The sequence below is a fragment of the Lagenorhynchus albirostris genome, chromosome 18 (genome assembly GCF_949774975.1).
Source record: "Lagenorhynchus albirostris chromosome 18, mLagAlb1.1, whole genome shotgun sequence".
NCBI classification, from domain to species: Eukaryota; Metazoa; Chordata; class Mammalia; order Artiodactyla; family Delphinidae; genus Lagenorhynchus; species Lagenorhynchus albirostris.
In genome coordinates this window covers 16,942,738-16,968,385 of record NC_083112.1, presented here as the reverse complement: position 1 = coordinate 16,968,385, position 25,648 = coordinate 16,942,738, and the positions used below count along the sequence as shown (strand labels likewise).

General features: G+C 40.5%; 1 protein-coding gene across 1 annotated transcript; it reads right to left on the bottom strand.

Annotated features, from left to right (window-relative positions):
* Positions 1-14,954: 14,954 nt before the first annotated feature.
* LOC132508868 (mitochondrial import receptor subunit TOM20 homolog) lies at positions 14,955-15,568 on the bottom strand. The gene has a single exon (XM_060129295.1). The coding sequence runs from the start codon at positions 15,566-15,568 to the stop codon at positions 15,263-15,265; it is 306 nt and encodes a 101-aa protein (XP_059985278.1). The 3' UTR covers positions 14,955-15,262.
* Between the last annotated feature and the right edge of the window lie 10,080 nt (positions 15,569-25,648).

Sequence of the window (25,648 nt, the reverse complement as noted above, 5' to 3'; positions counted from 1 at the left end):
GGTTGAGAGCTTTTTTTCTTTGAGCACTTTTAATATATCAACCTACTGCCTACTGGCCTCCAAAGTTTCTGATGAGAAATCTACTGATTATCTTCTTGAGGATCACTTGTATGTGATGAGTTGCTTCTTTCTTGCTGCCTTCAAGAGTCTCTCCATTTGATTATAGTGTGTCTCGGTGTGGATTTCTTCAAGTTCATCTTCCTTGGAGTTCATTAAGTTTCTTTAGTGTTTATATTCATGTCTTTTGTTAAATTTGGGAAGATTGTAGCCATTGTTTTTTCAAATATTCTCTCTGTCCTTTACCTTCTCTTCTCTTCTTCTGGGACTCCCACAATGCATGTTTTGGTCCACATGATAGTATTCCCTAGGTCCCTTAGGCTCTGTTCACCGTTTTTCACTCCTTTTTCTTTCTGCTCTTCAGACTCAACAATTTCCTTGCCCTATCTTCAACTTCACCAATTTTTTCTTCTGCCTGATTAAATCTGCCTTTGAATCCTTCTAATGAAATTTTTATTTCACTTATTGTACTTTTCAGCTCCAGTTTTCTTTTTGGTTTCTTTTTAGGTTTTCTACCTCTTTGTTGATCTTCCATTTTGTTCACACATCATTTTCTTGACTTTCTCCACGTCTCCCTTTCATCCTTTGAATATCTTTAAGATGATTGATTTAAAGTCTTTGTCTAGTACACCTGCCATCAGTTTCAAGGACAGTTTCTGTTGACTTATTTTTTTTCCTTGAATGGATCATACTTTATTTTTTGTATGCCTTTTGAGTTTTTGTTGAAAACTAGGCATTTGAATCTGATTACATGGGAACTCTGGAAATCATATTGTCTCCTGTCCCCAGGGTTTGCTGGTTCTGTTATGGTTTCTGGGTTTTGTTTTGTTTTGTTTCTCAATTGTTGTAGTCTGTCTCTATGCCAAGGATCATCGTGGTATAAACTTAAGATCATCTCAGGTCTTTTCTGAGCCTATGCCTTTCCCTGGACATGTGCATTTACTTTCTAATTTTCCCCATATATGCAATTGTTTTTGAACATCCTAGCCTTAATGTCTGGCTCCCAAAAGGGGGAAAAAGAGAAAAATGAGGAGGTGGGGAAGGGTTCCAGTTCTTTAAAACCCCTGTAAGTTACTTTAGCCATAAGGGAAGAGGCTTGCAATGATGCAGGGAGGTGCAACAACAATGGTTGCTCTCCTCTTTGTCTGCATCTCTGTGATCAGAAGCAGCAATCAGCTATCAAAGCACAGATCCCTAACATTTGGTGGACAGGGTAGTTTTTGCCTGCCCTGGCTCCTACAAGCGGTGTGCAGGCTGCTCCAGGAACACATGCACAGCTGCCTGCCATGCAGCTGGGGGTAGAGGATAAGTAGCTGTTACTGTAGTCTGAGCTGAAACTGACCAAAATTAATTACAATTTACTGTTCAAACCTTTCCCTGGAAGTTGCAAGCCAGACTCCAGAGTTCCAAAATAGTTACATCAGACAGATTCTGCCAGTGCATCTGTTGTCTAGATGGGGAGACAGATTTTTGGTGCTTCCTGCTCTGCTCTCATCCCCAAATCCTCTCCCATTGGTGAGTTTTTAAACAGACCTCCTCTATGTCTATGAATCACTCTGGATGCTGCATTAAGAACTGACCACAGGGAGGCAAGGGTGGGTAAAGGGGGACCTGATAGGAGACCACTCCAATAATCCAGGTGAGATATAATCATACTTGACCACTGTAGGGTTCTTGTGTTGATAAATATTTGAATCTGGATCTATTTTGAAGGTAGAGCCTCCAAGATATGCTGCTGAATGAGAGGCAAATACAAATTTATGGAAAAGAAAGTGAATATAAGAAATGCCTATTTTTAGGCTTCCCTGGTGGCGCAGTGGTTGGGAGTCCGCCTGCCGATGCAGGGGACACGGGTTCGTGCCCCGGTCCGGGAAGATCCCACATGCCGCGGAGCGGCTGGGCCCGTGAGCCATGGCCGCTGAGCCTGCGCGTCCGGAGCCTGTGCTCCGCAACGGGAGAGGCCACAACAGTGAGAGGCCCGCGTATCACAAAAACAAAAAACAAAAAAAGAAATGCCTATTTTTGAAATGAACAAAAATAGTCATGGAATTGTCCCAGGAAGCCACAAGGAACATTAGTTTTGACCGTTTGCTCTGACATTCCCGATCTTCTTCATTAAAATTCTTACCACCATTTTTGGTCATGGGCACTGGTTTTGCAGACCCAGCCCTTTCTCTCCCCTGAACTGCATTGGCATGACCTGGTCTTACCATGTATTCTCATGGATGAAGCCTGTGACTACCCTTTTCAAAGGGCCTGAAAACATCCATTTTGGCTCCAAAGATGAAAGCTGTTTTCTGCTTCTCAGCTGAGGGCCTCCCAGAGATGATAGCCGATATTTTTGCAGTAATAGCTTTATTTGGAAACACACAAAACCACCTGGAAAAATAGTATAGCCTATTGGTAGCTCTCCTGAACTACTCTGCTAGCATCAGAACCTCTAAAATTTTAGCAAGTATTTTAAATTGTGTAACTCTGAAATTAGTATGTCTTTCCAACAAGGAGTTGGCCTGCACTCTTGAAGACTGTAATATGTGACAGTAAAACACATCACTCATCTGCTTTTTCAGTCTCTGGTACTCTCTACCAGGGGTCAGTTTATCCTTGAGAACCAGAAAATATCTTTGAGATCCTTCGAATCAATGAGGAGCACTGGAGAGAAGGGAGAAATCCCTCACATGTGACAGACATTTTAGGGGATGTAGTTATAATTATTCTTGTCTTCAGACTCCCAAAAGTACAGTTCAGTCAACATCGTGAATCACGGAATTCTCTCACTGGTAAGCCCCCTTTCAAGGGTGTTAAATGTCTTGCTTGGCACTTTGTTTTATTTAGCTAACTTTTCAGCCTATTTTAACACGTGGAACCTCCTGAAACATGAGCCAGAGAGCGTACGAATCTAGCTCCATTTCGTTCTGGTCTGTCACTTTGGTGTTAGCATTTTCCTCACTCTTGTTTCCAGTTTGAGTTATGAAACCATTTCAGTTCAGTTTTAATAACCTCCCTGGCATGGCAAGCTCTACAAGAGCTGCCAAACTTAATACGTTGACTCCTTGTGAAGAGGGCAGCAGCTCTGGCCAGTGGAGGACGGGAGGTGGATTTTCTATAAACGCATCCGTTTTCCATTACAGCCCTTTCTGATTTGGTAGCAGACTGCCAGGTGCAGCTGGTTTCCTCTTCTATACACAGTCATTTTTGACTTTGGTTTCTGAATTTCCTTGCCTCCTGACTCACCCATGATCCTCTGACTAAATAAACTACCTCGTGATCAATCTTCCTGCCCTCAGAGTAGGTCCCAGAGCTCAGCAGCCATGAGAGAGCTAGCTTCACCCTGCACGACAAACCTCTGATCAGTGACTTCCATGTGTGTTTATGGAGGCTTCCACGACCACCATAGGGAAACAGCTGCTCTGGTGCAGAGAGAGCGCCGTCTTTGTGGAGTGAAAGCAGGATTCGATTCTGTAGATGGATTTCCACATGAGCTGCAGGCATACCACCGAAGGTGTCAAAACTCTCTGAAGCTGCACTCGTGAGAACTTTCCCCCCAGCCACTCCTCTGCAACAAAACAAAGGTCAGGCTAGGAGTCTGGGTCCCTAGTCTTCAGTCTCATCCTTTCCTAGATTCTGTGCTTATTTAAGATGAAGACACACTCATCTCATTGGATAAAGGACATGAAAATATTCATTTCTTACAAAATGTGCAATAAACTGTAGATTTCACGGGCAGGTTTATAATATAGAGATGCCCTGCTTTAAGCCAATGAAATGCATGAAATTCCAAATTTATAAGCAAATAGAAAGGTGAAGGCAGTATAGAATTACTTACTTTACAAGAAGCGTGGCGATAAGAAACTTTAAGTAGCTATTCTTTATACGGGCAATAATATACCATCATTTCTTTATTCAGATAAGGTGAGCTACTCCTATAACAAGAGTATTTAGTAGAAAAAATAGGTCAGGGACAGATTAAAAAGGCTGCCCAAAACTGGTGTGTAAATTCCCATTTGGGAATGTGGCCACCTATAATTTCCTTTAGAACCTCAGCTTAATCTTATTACACTTCCACTAATATTCTCTCGGGGAATTAAGTGTTGGGGGTTGAGGGGTAAGGTGTCCTTGGGTTTTAGCTGCTTCTTACCACACGTGTTTGTGGACTCCGAAAGCAGAGGCCTCAGAGCAGAAACCTCAGAGATGCAAAGTCACTGTGTGGAAAGAGCGCAGACATCTGGGCGTCTTATCACGTGGGAGTTCTCAATCTTTTCTTCTGCTACCGCCTGTGATGGGTGATGATTTATTTCCATGGGCACAGACTGCAGGCTGCTGCATCAATAAAATAGACCAGGAGTGAAGTGCCGCTCGGCAGGTGCTGGCTGAAACCCCACCACTTTCTCCCCTGCTCAGGAAAGCGTCTTAGAGCGCCAGTGAACAAAAGCAGCAGCATTGGAGGGGCAACTTGGGATGTACTCTTACTGCTTTTACGTTTATCATCTAAAAACTTTGGTATCTTCTAACTCTTTTTAGTAACAGTTTGCTTGTTATAAACATCCCCCCTGAGATTTGCCGGTGCAGTCTGCCATTATAAGGCTACGGACTGGAGGCCTGGAAGGGATTTGTCCTCTGAGCATCCAGGTCCAAGAAGTCAGGAACAGCCTCCCCTTTGGACAGCTCCAGGTCCTGGCAGACCTGCTTAAGGGATGGAGCTACAGAGAGGAAGACAGAGGGGAAAACTCTTGCAGGACTTGGAAAAACCCCTCTTATGCTTTTGAGTCAGATCCTCCCATGCAGGTAGATGCTCATCATTCTGATCCAGCCAGTTGTTTTTGTTTTGTTTGTTTTTTTTCCTTTTTCTGTTGCCAGTGGTCTTCAAAGGCACAGCCCTTTTCTGAAACATCACAGGACCTTCTAATTAGCAGTCTCTGGCTGTGTAGAGCTGCAGCTTGTTTTATGTGTCCCAGAATAACTAGGCTTTTGCAAGTTTTTAAAACCCAAAGTTTGATTCAAAGATATATCCTTAATTTATTGGTCCCAAGTTAAATGAGCACAAATTCTTTTGTAATATTGAAAATTATTTTTAAATTTAATAAAAATGTTCATGGAACTATTTTTTTCCTTACTGGAAAAATAAGATATTATAGCAACAAAAAATGATCTTTAAAAAAATGAAAAATCTCTTCTTATTAAAACTTTTCTTCTCTCTCCTCCCCTGACCACTGGGGGACTTAACAGAATTCAGGTTCCTTGAATGGGAACTATTCTGGAGCCTGGTGTGGGGCTGGCCACTTTGATTCATCAAGGTTATATGTTAATTAGAACAAATGGAAAAGGAGAAATTACCTCCTTATCCAAGGAGTGTCCTCAAGAAAGAAGAGTCAATGGGGACAACAGGGACTTCTAAATTTGGCTTTGCAGAGTCTCTTGTAGGCATGGGTGAAAAGTGGGGAGGGAGAAGGGAGCAGATATGGATTGAATGTTTGTGTTCCCCCCAATTTATGTGTTGAAGCTCTAACCCCCAGCGTGATGACACTTGGAGGTGGGGCCTTTGGGAGGTAATTAGGGTAAGATGAGGTCATGAGGGTGGAGCCCCCATGATGGGACTAGTGTCCTTAAAAGAAGAGGAAGAAACCAGAGTCCTCTCTTTCTCTCCACCAGATACAGCAAGAAGAAAGTATTTGCAAACCAGAAAAAGGGCTCTCAGCAGACACCTTGATCTTGGACTTCCTAGCCTCCAGAACTGTAAGAAATAAATGTTTATTGTTTAAACCGTGTGGTAATTTGTTACAGTAGCCTGAGGTGACTAAGACAGGAGGAGAAAAGGTTGAGGGGAGCAAATTCAGGTTTTTTCTTCCAACTAGAGAAACTCCACTTTCAGAAAAAGAGGAATTATCTTTTTTTATTCAAAGTGCTGTGTGTGTATGTGTATAGACATTCTCCAGGCTTATTATTTGATACCAATGCTTTATTGTCATTTAATGCCAAGTGCAATTTAAAACTTGGGGGCGAGAAATGATTATACTCTAAGAAATCGCCCAAATTTCCTGTCTCCTAAGATTACTAACTTACAGAGGAGGGAACAGAGAAAAAAATTGGATTAAAAAAAGTTACAAGTAATGAAAAAAGACAATTCTATCTTTTTTTTTTGGTATGGGCAACTGCACTTGATATTGTGAAATCAAATGATATTATACCTCCAGGATCTCTTCCAGAAAGAGCTACTCAGTAAGGGGAGATTCATCATTAGTGCATTCAGAAATTATAGCTCTGGTATGTTTGCAAAGGATCATACATAGTCTTGAAACCTCAAGAACAGCAAAGTCAATGAGTGTCTTTAGAAGTGTGTATTCCTCTCCTGTCAAAGAATCTCTCTGCATGAGTGGCAATTGTGTGCTCGATTTGAGTAACTGTTTCTTCTAAACAAAATTCAAGCTAACAGACCCATAGATCTTAACAGTACAGACCATCCTGTAACAGAATGGAAAGAGATGTTTTTGAAAGCTTGATTGTTAGTGATGCCCATTAGTGTCTTTCAAGTAGGTAAATAGTATAGCATGTAACCATAAATATAGATTACAATGGCATGCAGTATTATCATAAAAGAGGGAATTAGACCAGGGAACCTCTTCTCTATGCTAGAAACTGTTCCTCAAAATGCATGTAGTCTACTAACCGAGGAGATCTGGCTTTTATAATAAAAAAAAAGGTACCTAATAACACAAAATCTGTGCCCAATAGCCTATTGTTACTGGTCATTATGAGAGACATCAGCAGTGAGACTCAGAGATGGGATGGTGGTAGGAACATGGGCTTTGGAACTTGATTCACCCAGATCCAAATCCCAACTCTCAGCAGAGTTATCTGAGAAAGTTATGAAGCTGCTCTGAGTCTTGTTTTCCTCCTTTGTAAAATGAGAACAAAATGACACATCTCACAAGGTCAAGTGAGATATGAAAATCATCTAGCAAAAAACGCCTTGCCCTCAGTAGCCACTCATATATATTGGGTTTCTTCTTTTCTTACAGTCTGAGAAAGGGTGTATTATCTTATCGGGGGACAGGAATCTTAGTGATTCAGCTAGGCTTCCCTTTTGATATTTTTCTGCATGATCCAGAATGCAAGGCCAGTACCTGGAGAAATGCATGGACATGTCCAGGTAGAATATTAATGATAGGAGCTGCGTGGAAGTTGTTCCATTCACTAGCATCAATGTGAGCTTACCATCTTCAGGTTCTGCTGAAGTGCATGTGGTGCCTGAGTGTTTACCTGCCTGGTAATGGCTCTGCCTATCAGCAGTGATGAAACCTTTAATGAAGAAGTTTTCAGAAGTCCTTTGAATTCCATTTCTTGGAGATGAAGTAGGGAAAAATCAGTTTTCTTGGAAATTATTGCAATCTGGCAAGAACTTTGAAAATTGTTGGAGACACTGAAATTGGCTTGGAATTATCAAGCAGTTCTACTCTGTTTTAAATATTAGGCTTCCTGATGAGATTTCATTGAAGAAAGATTTCTGTGGCTCCAAAGAATTTGTAAACCATTGGCCTAGTGCAAGAGAGCCATAGTCTGAGAATGAAGAACCCCGTACTAAACTGAGTTCTGTCACTCATTTGCTGTGGGACACTCTACTTTTGTGTGTCACTTTCTTCAGAGTTAGAACAGGGGAAAGATCATATATTGGGGGTATGACAGTAGACTTTTGTTTTTAAGCCTAAAGCAGTATCTACATCACAGAGATCATCTGAAAACCCCAAGTTCACTTTTTCCTCAACAGAAGGTTTGCTGTTGTTTAAATTATCTCAATATCATAATTGCCTTGATGGCCCATCTCAAAACGCAGCTGAAATTAATTAGTTCATTGTAGAAAAACAGAACATCTTTTTGCTTTCTTATGTTTTTTAACATTAGGCAATAAGAAGTTTCCTAGTTCTTTCAGTTAAAGAAAGGACAATTATTTTTATATAAATTTGTTTTCCCGCCCATTCCAAAACAATATTTTCATGGAGCAAACCCCAGGAATAAGTAGAAAAAAACTTCCCGAGTTCCAACTAATCAGTGTTTCCTGTGAGTTCATCAATCCAATTCAACTGAGGGTGAAAACCACCTTTGTTCAATTAGAGTATGTGGAACGCTATGCCCTTCACACCTGCTTTTCTAGTACACACAATGTGCAAACATTAGGCCAGACAGGCACTGCAAATTTACACTGTGAAAACATGTATCTAAATATTCTCACAACAAGAACTATTTTCCAGAGCAATGCTTTATAATTAATGAGAATGCTTGTGAGCGTTCATAAGAACATTGTGCAATAAACATAAATATTTGATTACTTAATAAATGTAAATGTGATATGAAGTATAACAAACACTGATTTAAAAGCTGACATTAATTGCCAATAGAAACTTAATCATAAGCTATTAATTTACCATAACATCTGGGAGTCTTGATTAAAATTCCAATAAGGCAAAGAATTGTAACTTATTACACTCAATTTAGAAAAAGCAAATAATGACCATTTCAATTGTAAGCTTTTGTCTTACTCACCATGCACAGCCCTTACCAAATGTAATCCTACCATGAGATAACTTTCCTATTTTTTGAAAAATGGCAGATAGAACACAGTGTACAGCAGGTTTCTATAGAAGCAAGATTTGGAGCTGAAGGAGTATGGAAGCTTCATAAAGATTTGCATCATTCATATTTTTATTGAAATGAGGATTTGGTTCAGGAAGAAATGGTAACAAATTGGGCTGAAGAATCCAGTCATGGGGAGCTCTAAAATGGATTCCAGTCTTTATTGGGAGGAGGAGAAAAGGAGGCAAGAAAATCACTTTCCTCACCCTTTACCCCTAGGCTACCAGCTGCAGCCCATGAAAAAGATCTCAGCCTCTACCCTTGCCATTGGAGACCTCCTTAACACTTGCATTACAGGAGTCACTAATCTGATTGATCAGAATTTGAAAGTGATCAGACCACATTTGCAGAGGGCATGGTCTGCAAAGGGGCCACCCTCCTGCTGTTCTACCTGTGCCTAGGTGGGCCATTAGCCTCCAAGTCTGCCCCATAGGCACAGGCATGTTTCCTCTCTCCCTCTCTCTGTAGGACACCTCACCATACAGAATCCAAGATTTAGATTCAAGGTGGAAAGCCTCACTCTCATTTGCTTTGGTTCTAAGTCCCATTTTCCTATCCAGTTTACCTGAAGTCTGGCCTTTTTTAGTTTTCAGCCACTTACCCAGATTAATAAGTTGATATTTCATGTTCCATTTCTCTAGTTATCACTATTTGTTCTGTCAAACATGAGTGGGAAAGAGAGGCAAGTAATCATCAGGGAGTATTTTGGGGTGAGAAGGGGCATAGGGTACTTAAAAGGAGTCTTCTTCAGTTCTCAGAGCAAAGAAAACAAAGACAAAGCATGCCAAGGAGAGACATCCTGGAAGGATGTTTTCTCTTCCCATCCCATCTCTTCTGTAGTAGCCACCTGATGCTGCCTGTATGAAGACTTTCTGGAGGTGACAGCTGACAGAAGCAGAGCTGCATCTAGTGCATGAACCATTACATGCTCAGAGACAAAAACAAGTGACCAGGGAATGAATAACTGGGAAAGATAAACTGAATGCAATGTTTTGTTTTTCAAAATCACATTTTGTTTCCTGATTTGATGTGTATGTGGAAAATAGAAAAAAAGCATAAAAAGGAAAGCAAATATCATCTGCATCCTACTAACCAGGAATAGTGATTTTCTGTTTCCGAGTTCCCCAAGGCCACCTCTAAGCTGTTGGCTGCCCCGCCTGGTTCTGCTTAGACTCAGCTGCTGGTTAGAGTACAGGTGTTAAAGACCTCATTAGCACACTTTTGCTACTCACTTGGAGAACTAAATACTCTCAAGTGACTCTTAAGTTCTCCCAGCACAGTCCATTTCTGCAGCTGGCAAGTCCAGAGTTTTAGAAGTTTGTATGTCTCTGCGGCCTTCTCTTGAGCCATTCTGATTTGTCTTTCAAAAAGGACACATATGTAACTGCACTGTGTTAGGCCCAGCTGTTCCTGATTTCCCTGCTCCAGCTTCCTTCCGCACACGTATTACTGGTTTCATTTTATTTGTGGGGCAGGGAGGTACTATCATTTTTATTTCTTTCCCACCACTGAACAGAGAAACAAAACAAGAAGCAATGGTTTAAAACCATTTCTTTCTTCACAGCTCCAATCTAAACTGTCCAAGGAAATTAAGTCCCCATGTGCTGGGGAGTTGTATTTCTGGCTGAAATGCAAGTAGAGGACAGGACCTTTCTAACTGTTGAATAGTAGGGCACAGAGAAGCCAGAATCCTAGACATGGTATTGGGTCCAACGTGCTCCAACATGCATGTGCCCATGGGTGTGGTGAACATGCTTTTTCCTTAAAAAGCAGGGCGAGGTCTGAAGAATACAGTTCAAGTAACAGAAAAAAGTGATTTTTTTTCCCCACAAATGTATTTTCTTCCAACATTTTAAGCAATAGATCACATTGTTATATTGTTTCTTTCTAATCATTCCTCTTCTGTTTTCTTGTCAGCCTTCTCTTTCTTCTCCTAAGTATGGATGTCTCCAGGGTTCTATTCTTGATTCTTTGTCTTCCTCCTTTATAAACTCCCTCTCAGGGAACTGCTAGCTCACTTTGACTTCAGTTAGCACTGCTCTGCAAAGGACACCTAGACCCTCCCTGAACTTTCCTGAAAAACAGTGTAGCAAAGCTAAGAGTGTGCATTTTCAAGTCCCAGAGCTACACTATTGCTGTGTGCCTTTGAAAAAGTTTTTCAGTCTCTGGGCCTCCATTTCTCCATCCATACAGTGGTGAGCAAAGCATGAGACAGTACTTGAAGGCATTTAAGTATTAGTGAAGGTGTGTAAATTATCTCAGGAGAGTTTGTTTGTTTGAAAATGTCTGTATTTCATTTTGATTAAAACCAACTTAGGGTCCCTTTATCTTTGGAAAAAGTCATGCACACACGTGGAAAATTTCAAAATTACAACAGGGTATTCATACATGTAAGTCCCTCTTAACTTTTATCCCACAGCCACCTTCCAGAAGAAACTACTTTTTCATGCCTCACCTTTTTCTAGCTGCTAAGAAAATTCTCTTGGAATATCTCTTGAAATATCTTGCTGGATATACAATAATTTATTATTCATTATCCAATGTGTGGATTTCAGGTTAATTCCAATTTTATTATTAAAATCAGGGGTGGACAGGTTTGAATATAACTGAGGATAGATTCCTAGAACGGATATTGATGAGTGAAAGGATATATGCAAATTTTGTGATTAGGTTTTTTGAGCTATAATTTACACACAATAAAATTAACCCTTTTAAGCGTGTAGATCTGTAGGTTTTGACAGATGCATACAGTTGTACAACACCACCAAAATCAAGACAACAGAACACTTCAGTCACCTCAGACATTTCCCTTGTGCCTAGTGACTCCCTGGAGTCAGCAGATTGTGAAACTTTAAGGAATTTTCAAAGCCCGTTGTTAAAAACAGTCATTATTTAAAATTAAATTACATAAACTTACAATTCAATATAATTATATTTTTAAAAAGGTAATAAGTACTAAAAACTTGTTGCTTCCTCATTATTTTACACTGTACTATTATCTGTGGCTGTGTAGTTATTTATATCTATTTTATCTGTATGGTGGAAATACCATATAATAATGTGCTGCTTTGCATCTCTTCCCAACTCCACGTTCAGTGTCATCACTTTGGGAGGTTAAAATTGGCCATGATGGGAATATTTACACTAGAGAAATTGGCAAATGCTACAAATCAGAGAGTTTTTATTTGGAGAGCTTGAACATTTACCAGCATACTATGTTCACATCCCTTTATGCCACCCCCAGCCCCTGGCAGCAACTGATATATTTTCTGTTCTTATAGTATTGTCTGTTCCTGAATGAAAGAAATCATATAGAATGTAGTCTTTTGAGTTTAGCTTCTTTCATTTAACCTAATGAACTTGAGATTAATCTATGTTGTATGAGTAGTTGTTCCTTTCATTGCTAAGTAATATTCTATTGTATGAATGGATATACCACAGTTTGTTTACCATTCACCTGTTGATTGATATTTGAGCTTTTTGCGGTTTGGGGTGATTATGAATATAGCCATTATATATATTAACATATAGATTTTTAGTGAATGTTAGTTTTTGTTTGTCTTGGGTAAATACCTAGGAGTGAGGCTGTGGGTTCATGTGAGAAGCATATGCTTTACTTTATAAGACGTTGTCAAACTGATTATCAAAGTGGTCATACCATTTTGCATTCTGACAAGTAATGTATAAGAGTTCTAGTTACTCTTTATCCTTGCTAACTAACATTCATTTTGGTCAGTTTTTAAATTTTAGATATTCTAATAGGTTTGTAGTGGCATCTCATTGTCACAGGAGCATTGGTCTGACATAACCTATTACAAGGTTCTTACAAGTAGAATCTTTTAATTTTTGAAGAATATTTTCACAAAATACATAATTTATAAATTGTTATTTTCAAGAACTTTGAAGATATTATTCCATTGGTTATTGGCTTTTAATCTTTACATTGTGAAAAGTCAACAATCAGTTTTATTATTTCTCCTTTGAAGGTAATATGTCATTTTTTTCTGTACCTGTTTAAGAGTTTGTTTTCTGTCTTTGGTTTTCAGAAGTTTTATTATTATGTGCTTATATGTGATTTGTTTGTGTATTTACCCTGCTTGGGGTTAGTTGAACTTCTTGTACCAATGGCTTGGTGTCTTTCATCATTTAAAAAAAAATTTACAACCGTTATCTCTTCAAATATTACTTCTTCCAAGACATTTTCTTTTCTACTTCTGGGACTCAAGTTACCTGAATTTTAGACTTGTTAACCTTGTATTAGGTTCTTTTATCTATTTTGTCTACTTCTGTCTCTCTACACCTCCATCTAGATATTTTCTCCTATTTTTCACTAACTGTGTTTTAAGTCTTCTGTTAAGGTTATCCATTGATATCTTAATTGCATTTACTGTTTTTTCCATTTAGTTCCATTTTCATATTTGTAATAATTTCTATTCTTTCTGAAACTCTCCCACTTGTTATTTAATTCCTCAGAAATATTAACAATAGTTATTAAAAGTCTATGTCTATTCCAAACATGGACTTTATAATAACTATTTTGTGAGTCTGTTTATAGTGTCTGATTTTTTTTTTCTTGGTTTTCAGTCAAGATTTGCATTTTTTGTATGCCTTGTTACTTTTGATTGAGTGTTGGACATTGTGTATGGGGCATGGTAGACATACTTTAAGTTTCTGGCTTATATTATAATGTTATTTTGGCCAGAGAGAATTTACTTTTGTTTCTAAAAGACAACTAGACTAGGATAAGATCACCATAATCCAATCAGGGAATGAGATGATCAAATCTAGGCTCCAATTCTTATGAAGTCTGATTTATTTCCAGGCCATACTTATTCCTAGTGTGTAAATTTTGAGGGTCCCAAATGAAGTCCGAGAGTATATACCAGGTCCAATCCACCTTGGTGGGCTTTGAACTCCAATTTTCACCAACCCCAGTCCCCACTCCTGTGAAACTACTGGAAACTCCCCAACTTTTCAATCTCTCAGGCACTGATTTTGAAATAGGCTGTCAATCCTCTTGAGGGAAAAAGTTGCCCCAAATGTCAGATCACGACTCTTGGATTTCCTTCTCATCTGGATCTTGGCCCTCTAAATTCTTACTCTCTTGGTAGTTTCAGATGCTCAAACACATTTTTAAAATATATTTTGTCCAGTTTTATATTATCTCAATAGGAGGGTGAGCCCTGAGCAGTCTAGATAGTTATTTTGGGATGCAGTACTCCATCAGTAGTTTTCAAAAACTTCCCAGGTGATTCTCCTTTTTTTTTTTTTTTTTAAGTACTAAGGATCTTTATTCTCCGGCCTGATATTGAATCTGTGGCTGCAGATGATGTCACTATTTTGAGAATAAAAGGTCCCATTATCTTCATCCTTTGCAAGTCTTCAGCCACAAAGTGACACCTTATTCTCATAACAAGATAAGTGAATCAGGCTGGAAGGGGATTTAGGAGGTACACTGACGATAAAAGCAAAGGGGAACACACACTTTTACAGGCATATTGTCCCAGTTAACCTTGAAAGTTAAATTTCAGATTAATTTACAAAAGTAGTGACAGACCATGATTTCAGTGAAAATCAACGCAAGTTATACCTTAAAAAAAAAATCAGTTCAGAAATACTAAGTCAGGCAAGCATACAAAATTCAGAGTATTAAAAAATGCAAGGGCTGGTTGCCCAAACAGATATATCCCTCAGAAAAAGGGATTTGAAAATGCTGAGCAGAACCAAAGGAATTAGAAGCTGAATTAGCAGACAAATTCCCTCATTTTATAACTGTGGGCAGACATTAACTGGCGAAGTTTACTCAGCTAGATTAAGGGTGTACATAGATCTAATTCCTGGTGCTATTTGCAACTACACATATCTAAAATACAAGGAGATAAATATCTGGAACACATTAGGCCCACTGATTTAAACAAAACAGTTCAACAGTGGGGGTGAAGTTATTGTAGCACAGCAGCACATTATACGTATTTAAGAGATTAAATGGAAAGAAATAATCTCTTAAAGATTTTAATGCTCAGTTTTGATACACAATCAAGTTTCCATCCAATTTTCTGATGTATAGCAAACTGTACTAGCTTAAAAAAAAAGTGCTTCCTTCAGTTTTCTTCTACACTTTTTTTGGCCTTTCAAAACTGAGCACTGGGTCATTTTACTGTAAGTAATGTGATGTTATATATGTACCTTCTAATTGCACGTTTTAGGAATAAACAAAATCCATATTTCAGTAACTGAGAGTGTATTTATAAAATGAAAACCTCTCTATCAAAATACACTTTTCACTGGGAAAAATAAATAAAACGACAAATGGATCTACACAAAGTAAAAATTAACTTTGGTAGATTTCAGTGCAGGACAGTCCATAACAAGCGTATTTGCCCTTACTCCCCCAGAGCTGATCATCTTCCAAGTTCAGATTTTAAAAATATTTTTTAATTGAGATTATTATGTTGACATTTGTTTCTCATTCCACATCATCTTCAGCCAAGCTCTGAGCACTTACATTTCTCTGACTAATTGTTGGGAGCTTAGTCAGAAGCATCTGGAACACTGGTGGTGGAGGAGTTTGCTGCAATACTTACAGTAACTGCTGTGGATGTCCACACACAGCAATTGCATTTGTCAGATGGTCCACACCCTTCTCATATTCACCTTGAGCTAGTAACTCTTCACCAAGCTGTATTTCTTCGAGGAAGAATTTCTGAATGCCTTCAGCATCTTTAAGGTCAGGTAATTTGGAAAGTCCAGCTCTCTCCTTGGCAAGCTTCTGTTTCTTTCCTCGTTCTCGCACTCTGTTCTTGAAATTGGGGTCACTCCGTCTCTTGCGGTCGAAGTAAATGCAGTACCCGATGGAAACAGCGATGGCGCTGTTCTGGCCCACCATCTTCTCCCCAACGAGGAGTGGGGTCGGCGGCGGCAGGGCCCGCGAAGAAGCTGTTGGCTCAGGACCCTTGGAGCAGACTCCACCGGTTAGTTCCGACGCCCGCTTCCCTGGTGATTCTAACGGGCAGCTGCAGTAACAAACCACAGACATAGAGCATAAAAGGCATGTAAGATTCTTCATGAATTGATTCCTTCAAATCTATGTAACCTAATGTTTTACCACAGTCTTTTCTCTATCCACTGACTCCCAAGCCCATATGCTTTCCAGCCTGATGGAACTACTTACCATTTCTGATGTGCCAGACCACAGTGCTCTCTTATCTTCAAACCCTCCTTTGCCTGGCCCACTCCTTTATTCATCCTTTATATCTCGTTCTAAGTGTTGCCTCTTCAGATACTACACTTAACTATTATGTGTCTTTTGCATCAGTTTGTAAGGCTTTCTAGGATCTGTTTGCCGCTTTAAAAGTAGGACTAGGTCTTCTGAGCTAGTCTGTCAGTCTGAAGTTCCACTTCTTTCCCTTCAATATACCTCCCATTTCTTCCTCTTCTGTCCTGCCACCACCTTATACCCAATCATTAAGGCTGTGAGGTCCTTGAAGGAAGTAACTGACACGGATGCTTAAATAATTGTTATTGAGTTGAATTAAATGAAACATTTTTCAAAAGTAAAACTTCACGAAAACAAGACTGCTTCAGAAATCTGAAGTCTGTATTTAATCAGTTTTTGTTAAATTCAGTCCATATATACCTGAATAGTAGAGAGAAAATAATATCTGCTCACTGTAAATGAAAATAATGCTCAATTCTTACTCTGTTGAGTAATTATTTACTCTGTGATGACTTTCCTGGAGGTACCATGTAATTGACTAACTTAGTGTTTGATGTGTACCAGGCGTTATATTGATACTATCTTTTCCCGTGTGTCTTACCATTTAATCCTCACAATAATTCTATGTAGTAGATGCTGTTGTCATTAAGGCTAAGAGGTGCTAGGTCTCCTTACCAAGATTATATATCTGGTGAGTGGCTGACTCAGGACACAAACAAGGTATATCTGACCCTAAAACTCATACTTGTATAACATTATACTAAACACTAGTAGAAAAAGCACGGCTTTACACCTGTGCTCAGACCTTATTTCCATCAATGGTGTATCATAGTACAAACTAAACTTTCAGATCCTCCGTTTCCTCATCTATAATAACTGAATTCAATACTTCCCTGAAAAGTTCTGAGGAAATGGTCTGGCATGATGTCAGGTGTGTTATAGGTGCTTGATAAATATGATTACACACACACGCACACTTTGTCCACATCTTTATTTCTTTTATTGCTGACTTCTTCACACCATCTGTTATTTGACTATAACTACTTTAGTTATTTATGCATTCTTTTTCTATACTCTAGGCGGTGCTAGCATGGTTTTAACTAACTTCATATGAATTAATTACTTATCAGTAGTGACATTTATTATCAATTGCACAATTGCTTTATGGAGTTGTAGTAAAACATTACTTCAAGTGTAAAATATGTCTAGTTAAGAACAAATTACCCATGCTAATAAACAAATTTGACACAAGCCATTATTTGCTGAGCTTAAAGCTGCATTTGTTGAAAAGCCTCAAGTCATTTCATTTTTGCTGAAGACTCATATTTAAGTAATTGTGTAACATAGTCATTCATTACTGTCAAGCTACACTTCTGTCTGCCTTTACAACAAAGAACACAGTCCAGCATTTAGTGCATGTTCTACGGAATTATTTCTCATTGGGGGGAAAAAAAGACAGAGATTTCTAAGAATCCTGGATGAAAGGAAAAAGTAATGGATTAGTACTGTTCAATATATTATTTCATAAAGTGGTCATATTTCAGCACACTTGCTTTTAGATTGTCCACCTAGGTTTATCTCATCATTTTGATTAAAAAAAAAAAAGACCACATTGATATTAGTTCCCTTGGTTGGTTTGAATATTAAGATCTGTTTAACAACTGCTTTCTGCACATACAATTGGTTCATCCATGCAAGGGGTCCATTTGTGACCCTGAAGTGGGTGAGGACACCTGCAGGCCATTTATAGGACTGGCCAGAGAGGTGGCTATAGTGAAGGGATTGGTTTCCTAAATTTTTCTGATAAGAATCACCCTGGGCACTTGTTAAATGCAGAGCTTCCCAGGTCTTGCTCCTGGAGACTCTGATTCAAAGGGTCTGAGCACTTGAAAGTCTAACAAAAAGCCCAGGTTTCAGACATATCCTCAGGTACATTTGGAAAACACTGTGGTAAAGGTTATATGAGCTTTAAAAATACTTGTTTATTTGAGAAAATGGGTGCAGTTTATCCTCTTGTGCTTCAGTATGTATATATCCAAAACCCTGCAGGCTCTACCTTCAAATTTGTGCATGTTTATAAACCTGCTTCTCAACAAAGCATATTTCATTAAGTTTATCTAAGGCTATCGGGAAGAGATGGATTTATACAAAGGACTCTGGAGAAGGGAAAGGAAGCAGCAGCTCCCCTTCATATAACACTTGGGACCCAAACTCTCACAATCCATTTTCTGGGAGGATTCAGCACTGGCATAGCTGCACTGGGGCTGAACAAAACCCCACTTACCTGCCACAAAACAGTTGCTGCATTTTAAAGGGAAGTAGCATTCTGTTTTTTCCATGAATGGCTCTTGCTACCCTGGCTCCAGCGGGCTGAACCAGGGATCAATGGGGAAAGCAGGAGCACTAGGCACATGAGAAGCCAACTCCCTTTGCAAAGGCTTGGTGAGAAATTTTGTCCAATAATCACAGTTCCAATCCAACGAAAACCCCTTTTGGAAAAGAGTAAATGCCAAGGTACAAAGAGAAGGCAAGATTTTCAAGTTTAGACTGCATACTGAATGACCCTAGCCAATTATCCTGGTTTCCTAAAGCACTGAGACCCTGAGTGACTAAAGCTACTGAGATTCGTCACCTATTATACCACAATTCCATAAAATCTTAGCATAGAGACTTTTCCCCAAAGTCATCTATTCATGTCGCTTTCTTGCAGGCCTAATTAGCAAAGTAATATAAGCACACACTGTCCAAAACTGAGCACTAACCCCATGTCAATCAACCACAGAGAGCTGTGGGTCCTGGGAAGTTCAGCGTACAGCATATATTAGCTACTTTGCCTTTAATCTAGAAACCTGGCTCTACTGGTGAAGGTTTATGTAATTTTCAATGTATATAATGACCAGTACATCATGGCACCATCTAACCAGAACGGATGCTGGCTATCAAATACCAACTTTGTTCAAGGTTCTTAGTTGAGAACATACAATCTACTCGAACTAGTTTAAGCAGGAAGGGATTTATTTAGAAGTACTGAACATTCACATAATCATTGTGAAGGCTAAAGAAATAGACTCTGATCTCAGTTTTCAGGATATGTCTCAAAACAACGCTGCAGAACTGGAAAGTCAAGGGAGCTGCCACCTTTGACATGATCAAAAGCTAAACAGTCAGCTAACTGCTGCTACAGCACCTGGCTCCAGAATCATACTGCCCTCACCGCAGTCCACATAAGTAAAATAGACGCTTTGTGATCGACCTCTCTCCCCACATGTAGCTAATACTGTAGTGTGTCAGCTCAAACTCCTTTAAGCTCTAAAGCGTGGTCCTGAAGCATGGTCCTGCAAATGCCAGGAATGTTGGCTGCAACTCACCACTAAGAATTTCCTTTGGCCATAGGAAGCTGCATAGCCTAAAGAATGCATTCCACGCCATTGACTTCTTGTTCCAGGGCTACAAAGACCCAGCCTCCTTGCTTCAATTAGGGGCAACTCTGAAGAGCCATCCTGGCTACAGAGCATTTTTTTTTTTAACCTCTTTATTGGGGTATAATTGCTTTACAATGGTGTGTTAGTTTCTGCTTTATAACACAGTGAATCAGTTATACATATACATATGTTCCCATATCTCTTCCCTCTTGCGTCTCCCTCCCTCCCCCCGTCCCTATCCCGCACCTCTAGCACCGAGCTGATCTCCCTGTGCTATGTGGCTTCTTCCCACTAGCTATCTATTTTATGTTTGGTAGTGTATATATGTCCATGCCACTCTCTCACTTTGTCACAGCTTACCCTTCCACCTCCCCATATGCTCAAGTCCATTCTCTAGTAGGTCTGTGTCTTTATTCCCATCGTGCCCCTAGGTTCTTCATGAACTTTTTTTTTTTTTCCTTAGATTCCATATATATGTGTTAGCATACGGTATTTGTTTTTCTCTTTCTGACTTACTTCACTCTGTATGACAGACTCTAGGTCCATCCACCTCACTACAAATAACTCAATTTCGTTTCTTTTTATGGCTGAATAATATTCCATTGTATATATGTGCCACATCTTCTTTATCCATTCATCCGATGATGGACACTTAGGTTGTTTCCATGTCCTGGCTATTGTAAATAGAGCTGCAATGAACATTTTGGTACATGACTCTTTTTGAATTATGGTTTTCTGAGGGTATATGCCCAGTAGTGGGATTGCTGGGTCATATGGTAGTTCTATTTGTAGTTTTTTAAGGAACCTCCATACTGTTCTCCATAGTGGCTGTATCAATTTACATTCCCACCAACAATGCAAGAGTGTTCCCTTTTCTCCACACCCTCTCCAGCATTTATTGTTTGTAGGTTTTTTGATGGTGGCCATTCTGACCAGTGTGAGATGATATCTCATTGTAGTTTTGATCTGCATTTCTCTGATGATTAATGATGTTGAGCATTCTTTCATGTGTTTGTTGGCAATCTGTGTATCTTCTTTGGAGAAATGTCTATTTAGGTCTTCTGCCCATTTTTGGATTGGGTTGTTTGTTTTTTTGTTATTGAGCTGCATGAGCTGCTTATAAATTTTGGAGATTAATCCTTTGTCAGTTGCTTCATTTCTTACAGAATCAGCAGAGGCCTCTGTTGCTATTGTATCTCAGTTTAGCTTCTTCTTCCCATCAGAAGCAAGTGGGTACAGTTATTATAATGAACAACAAGGTCTGAGTGGCCGCCAGGGAGCCTGACTCATAGAGAGCCGTGGAGATGATGAATAGAATATGGCATTCCTAGGGGCAAGAGAGATAGGCAGCTAAAAAGGGTATTTCTCAATCTATACAATCAAAAGAAATTAAAAATCGATGGTTAGGAGACTAAGGGCAGCAACGCCAATAAGTAGTTCCTAGACTTGAGCTGATTCTTAGATCTGGAATCCGCTGACTGAAGAGGAAGCTGGGTCACCAGGACGAAGGATCCCAGAGCACCATGGTACTTGTATATCGTAGTGATTCTCCCTGCCCCTCCCTAAAGGGATCTTTAGCTACTTGCTTGGGTAACTATATACTGAGAAAAGGAAAATACTCAGATATTTTGAGAACTAGTGGACATGGACTCCAAATTGACCTTCATAGCTGGGTACCTGAAGCAACATGGCCCCACTGTTGGATATGAGAGGTAATAAATGGAGTTCAGGCCCAGGTGTGGATCACTGGGTCCACAGACCCACCTACTGGTCATTAAATTGCTTTGCTAGGTGCCTGTGTTACGATTCCAGCACTCAGGTGGTACCTGAGTGGATATTTTGAATGGACATATGTAGTAGTTGGCAAATCTTCCACACTGGTTTCTTGGCCTGGGAGGTTAGCACTACCATAGTGGGGAATGGCAAATGGAAGGCTTTGAAACTGCCTGCCTCTTCCTGCCAAGATTGTAAATAGAAAAATGATATCACATCTTGGGGTCAGTGACAGAGGGAAATGCCAACACAAATACTTTGGAAGCTTTGGTAAGTCTATGAGCTTCAGAGGATAGGAGGTAACCCTTTGACGTTCAGAGGCCCCATATCAGTACAGTTTTTAGGGTCTGGGCATGCCAGGACATCGATTCCAAAGTAAAGGGCATGTTATTGTATCTTGTACTTCCCACCACTAAGAAGGAAGCACGTGTGTGATAGACCTCTTCAGGTTTTGGGCACAGCAAATTGCACACCTTGGAATATTTGTCCAATCCACTTAAGTAAGCCTGCCTGCTGGGGCAGCTGGAGGTGGAGCAGGAAGGGCAGAACAGTAAGGGGCTGTGCAGCAGGACCAAGTCTCTGTACCATAGCCAGGCCACTTTGGCAATACCAGGGCACTAGAATAGAGATACCTGTGGTGGAAACAGTTGCCCTGTGGAGTTTATTTATCCTTATAGGGGAAATTTATCCTTATAGGGGCATCATAACACAAGCACCTAGCAAAGCAATTTATATCTGCAGCATAAAATTATATTCCATTTGAAGAACCATTAGGCCCCTAGCAAGGCAATTGATATCTGCAGCATAAAGTTATATTCTATTCCATTTGAAAAACTATTAGGCCCTGACCATGGGCATCAAGTGGCCATCTGGACAGAGCTGCCCATCTGTCAGATCCACCAAGTCATATGGTTTGTGGCCCAACAGCAATCTGTTGTAAGATGGAAGTAGTGCATCTGGGACTGACACAAATTAGCTGCACAAGCAAGTGACCCCCAGTCCCTGTGTCATCCACCACTCTTGCACTGGTGTCGCTCAGTGCACACACATGGCCGCATGGTGAGTCCCCTATCGCCAGCTGACAGAAGTGGAAAAAGGCTAAACTTCATTCACAGATGGGATGCTGTCCTCTAGGACACAATACACTCAAAACCAACCAACATTATATGGTGCTGTGCCCCCAGTAGGTGGAATGCACGTGCCTAGGGACTAAGGGGTAGAAATACGAGTACCCCAAATTATCACACTCCCAGTGATCTACTTGAGGGAATCTGTGCTTTCTATCCCTGAACCTTTAGGCACTATGGCTCATCATGCCAAAAGACCAGCAGTCAAGGAAAGGAGTCATCATTGCAGTTAGGAACAATTAGCGCTGATCACCAGAAGGAGGTAGCGAGTCGTTGCACAAAAGATGCGATGAACTACAGTTCTGGCATTCTGAAGATCGACTGGAATTGACATCTTTTTGATTGACCCTGTACAGTTTTGATGATCAGTGGACAAGTGCAGTAGTCAAGCCTGGAAAGAGCATCCTGACCAGGGATTCAGACCTTGCTTCAGGGAGGAGGATTTGGTCACCGCAACAGTGAAACATCTAGAGCAGTGGAGGCGATAGCTAGGAGTGAAGGGAACATAGAAGGAGCAGTAGAGAAGGGAGACCATGAGTATCAGTTGTGGCCTTAAAACCAGCCGCATCAGTGGAGACTGTATTCATTTGACCAACCTCCTTTATAAATTTTCTCCAGAAATGATGCCAACCAAAATCCCAGAGAAGCTGTTTGCAGGTGGGGTAAATATAGTACAAGCAAGTTAGTCTGAGCAGCACAGTGGGTGTTCGGTCGTGGACTTTAGGGATCTGTTCTGGGCTGTCCACGTTCCCCCTTCAGGACCCAGGCACACATCCTCCCAGCTGCCAAGAGAGTGGATTGCCGATCGCTCTGTCCATCTTTGAAAATCGCTCTTGATGATCAGGAGCTGCCTTGCCCAAGGTGTGCCTTGTCCCTGGGGGCAGCCTATGTCCATTCCCTAAGAGATGCAGGATACAATATACTAGTCCCTTCCGTCCTGATTAGGGACTCCTCTGACTGGCCTTCCCAGTGCAGAACACCCGTGGGATTGGTTGAAGTCCCCTTTACAACTACATTACAGTTCAATTTCTCTAAGCTCGGTCCATTCTTGCTTCTCTCTTTTCCTTCTGGGTGTTGTTCCTGAAGACAGTCCCTGATAAATCTTCTGTATGCAAACCTTTGTCTAGGAATCTGTTTTCAGGGGTTCCAAACTAAGTGACCATATAACTTGATTTCAAATCTAAGATGCACTGCATCTGATTACTGCAGTCTACTTCACATATGAAACACTGTTAGGGGTCTGGGAAGTGCAGTAGTGAGCCTTGCAAGCTCTGAGCTACGGGAAGGCATGCCTGGATGGGGTAGACTGTGTGCAGAGAGGGTTGGTTTGCAGTATCCACCATGGCAGCTCACAAAGATACGTCTTAGAAGCCTGTACAGCATGCTGATCTGCCTTCAAAAGTAGGAAATGGTGGCTGAAATTATTATTAAATTTTTAAATTATTCTTGGAGCAAAGAGAAAACTTGCTTCTACCTCAATGTCTTTCTTCCCCTAATTGTCAGCACAGAGTGGTTTCTCCTTTGGAGTTGGCTAAGCACTGCCAACAGGCCATGTAACAAATTGTTCAAATATATGCATAGACTAATTCTCTGTCATGTGGGTTTGGAAGCTTTGTGAAGGGTACTGATATTCATTGATGATTTACTTTGTACCAGGCATGGCATAAGGTGATTTCCTGATGGATTCAGGAATAGCGACTTGATGTTTTGGGTATTACCATGCAGGAAACTGGAAACAGAAACTGGGGACTTAAATCAGTGTTTTGTTTTATTTTGTTTTGCTTTTGTATCATAGTGGCAGCTGTGGGATTTGAACTTGCTTCTGACTCCTAAGTCCATTCTCTTTCCACAATACTGTGATGGCTACTGAAAAGCAGGGAGCAAGTCTTCCTTCTCAACCAGAGTCTAATTGAGCGGCTTGCTCTGTTGGGCTGATGAAACAAAGGGTCCTGGTTTTACATTTCCCCAAAAGATGTGTCTGTCATGTGTGGTCTCACTGCCATGGAGCATATCCTAGGCAGCAGTCCATCCCATGTGCCACTGGACACAATGGGAATCAGTCCAGATAGACTTCCCAGGCTGGCCACAGCTCCAATACCATCCCCATGCAAACAGCTTGGGGGTCAGGATCTGCTAAAAGCAGAGCGGAAGGAGTGCTTTTGTGTCTTAAAAGCAGTGCACAAGTCATTCCAGTGTTCTGTAGAGAGAAGATGAGCTTAAAGCAAAAACATGCAACTGCGACATCTCAAGCATCTCTACCATGCCAGAGGACAAGAGGTCAAAACCTTTGTTGGCAAATTAGAAGGCAGTTTGGACCTTGTCAGTTACCTACCTGAACACATGGGAAGAATTTTTCCCATCTCTGCTCAATCTGGTCTAAGAATTGCATTTATGGGAAAGGAACTAACATTTATTGAGTGACCACTGTGCCTGGGCACTAAATTCCCCCAGTTACACTGTGAGTTTAGGCATTGTTACCAGTTTTTATGGGTAAAAAATTTGGGACTTGGGGAAATTTAGTAAATCACCCAACACCCCCACACTGAGGAATACCTGGCTGAAATGCAAGTCCAGTCTGTCTGGCCTGAAGCCCACGCTTTGTCTAAGACACTGTTTAGGGAGAAAAGCAAGACAAAGTGAACATTGCTGAGCTAGTTTCATCAGAGCTCTTTTGCTGAAATGCATTTGCTTCGTCTGTCTTAGGAATCAAAGGTGGTTTTGCAGCATCTCTCTGGAAGGGATGTGTTCACAGATGGTGCATAGATTTCTCAGCCAAGAGCTCTTAAATATTATGTGACTATATTCTCCTGAGGAATTCCCTGAGCACACTGGGTCTTCGTGCCTTAGACTACATGGACACCTGCACACACAAAACTCACACTCTGCCGTCTGCGTTCTCACACACAGATGCACATTTTCTCCCATTCTCTCACACGTTCCCTCTCTCACAACACACCTGTTACTGCCTCTCAACAAAGGCAGTTTTGTACTGTGAAAGCACCAATTCAGAAGGAAAACATAAACCATATGGAGGGAATGGCAGAAGGGAAGTTCTTAAGCAAATAAATAACATAACTTGTCTCATGAATTTTCCCTTGGGGTGAAGATGAAGTAAAGGGAACTAGTGCCCACCTGCCCGGTGTTCTTACCAACTGCAGTTTGTTTCCAATTTTAATGGAGAAAAGTAGCCCTTTCCTAGGACTAACCAGTCAGTGACCAATGGAGGCAGAGCCTGGAAATGTCAGCTGCTTGAATGAACTGAATGTAATGCAACAGATTCCAGAATATTGAGGGAAATTAACATATTCCTTTGTTGAGATTAGCTCCAAGTCCCAGATACCCAGGAGAAGATGTAATCTGGTACCAATTCATATAATTTTCCAATGGTAGTCCTACTAAACTGTATGTATCTATAAATGTATAAGTTG

Excerpts from the sequence above, each read along its gene's own strand:
- LOC132508868 (XM_060129295.1), bottom strand. The coding sequence starts at position 15,568 with ATGGTGGGCCAGAACAGCGCCATCGCTGTTTCCATCGGGTACTGCATT.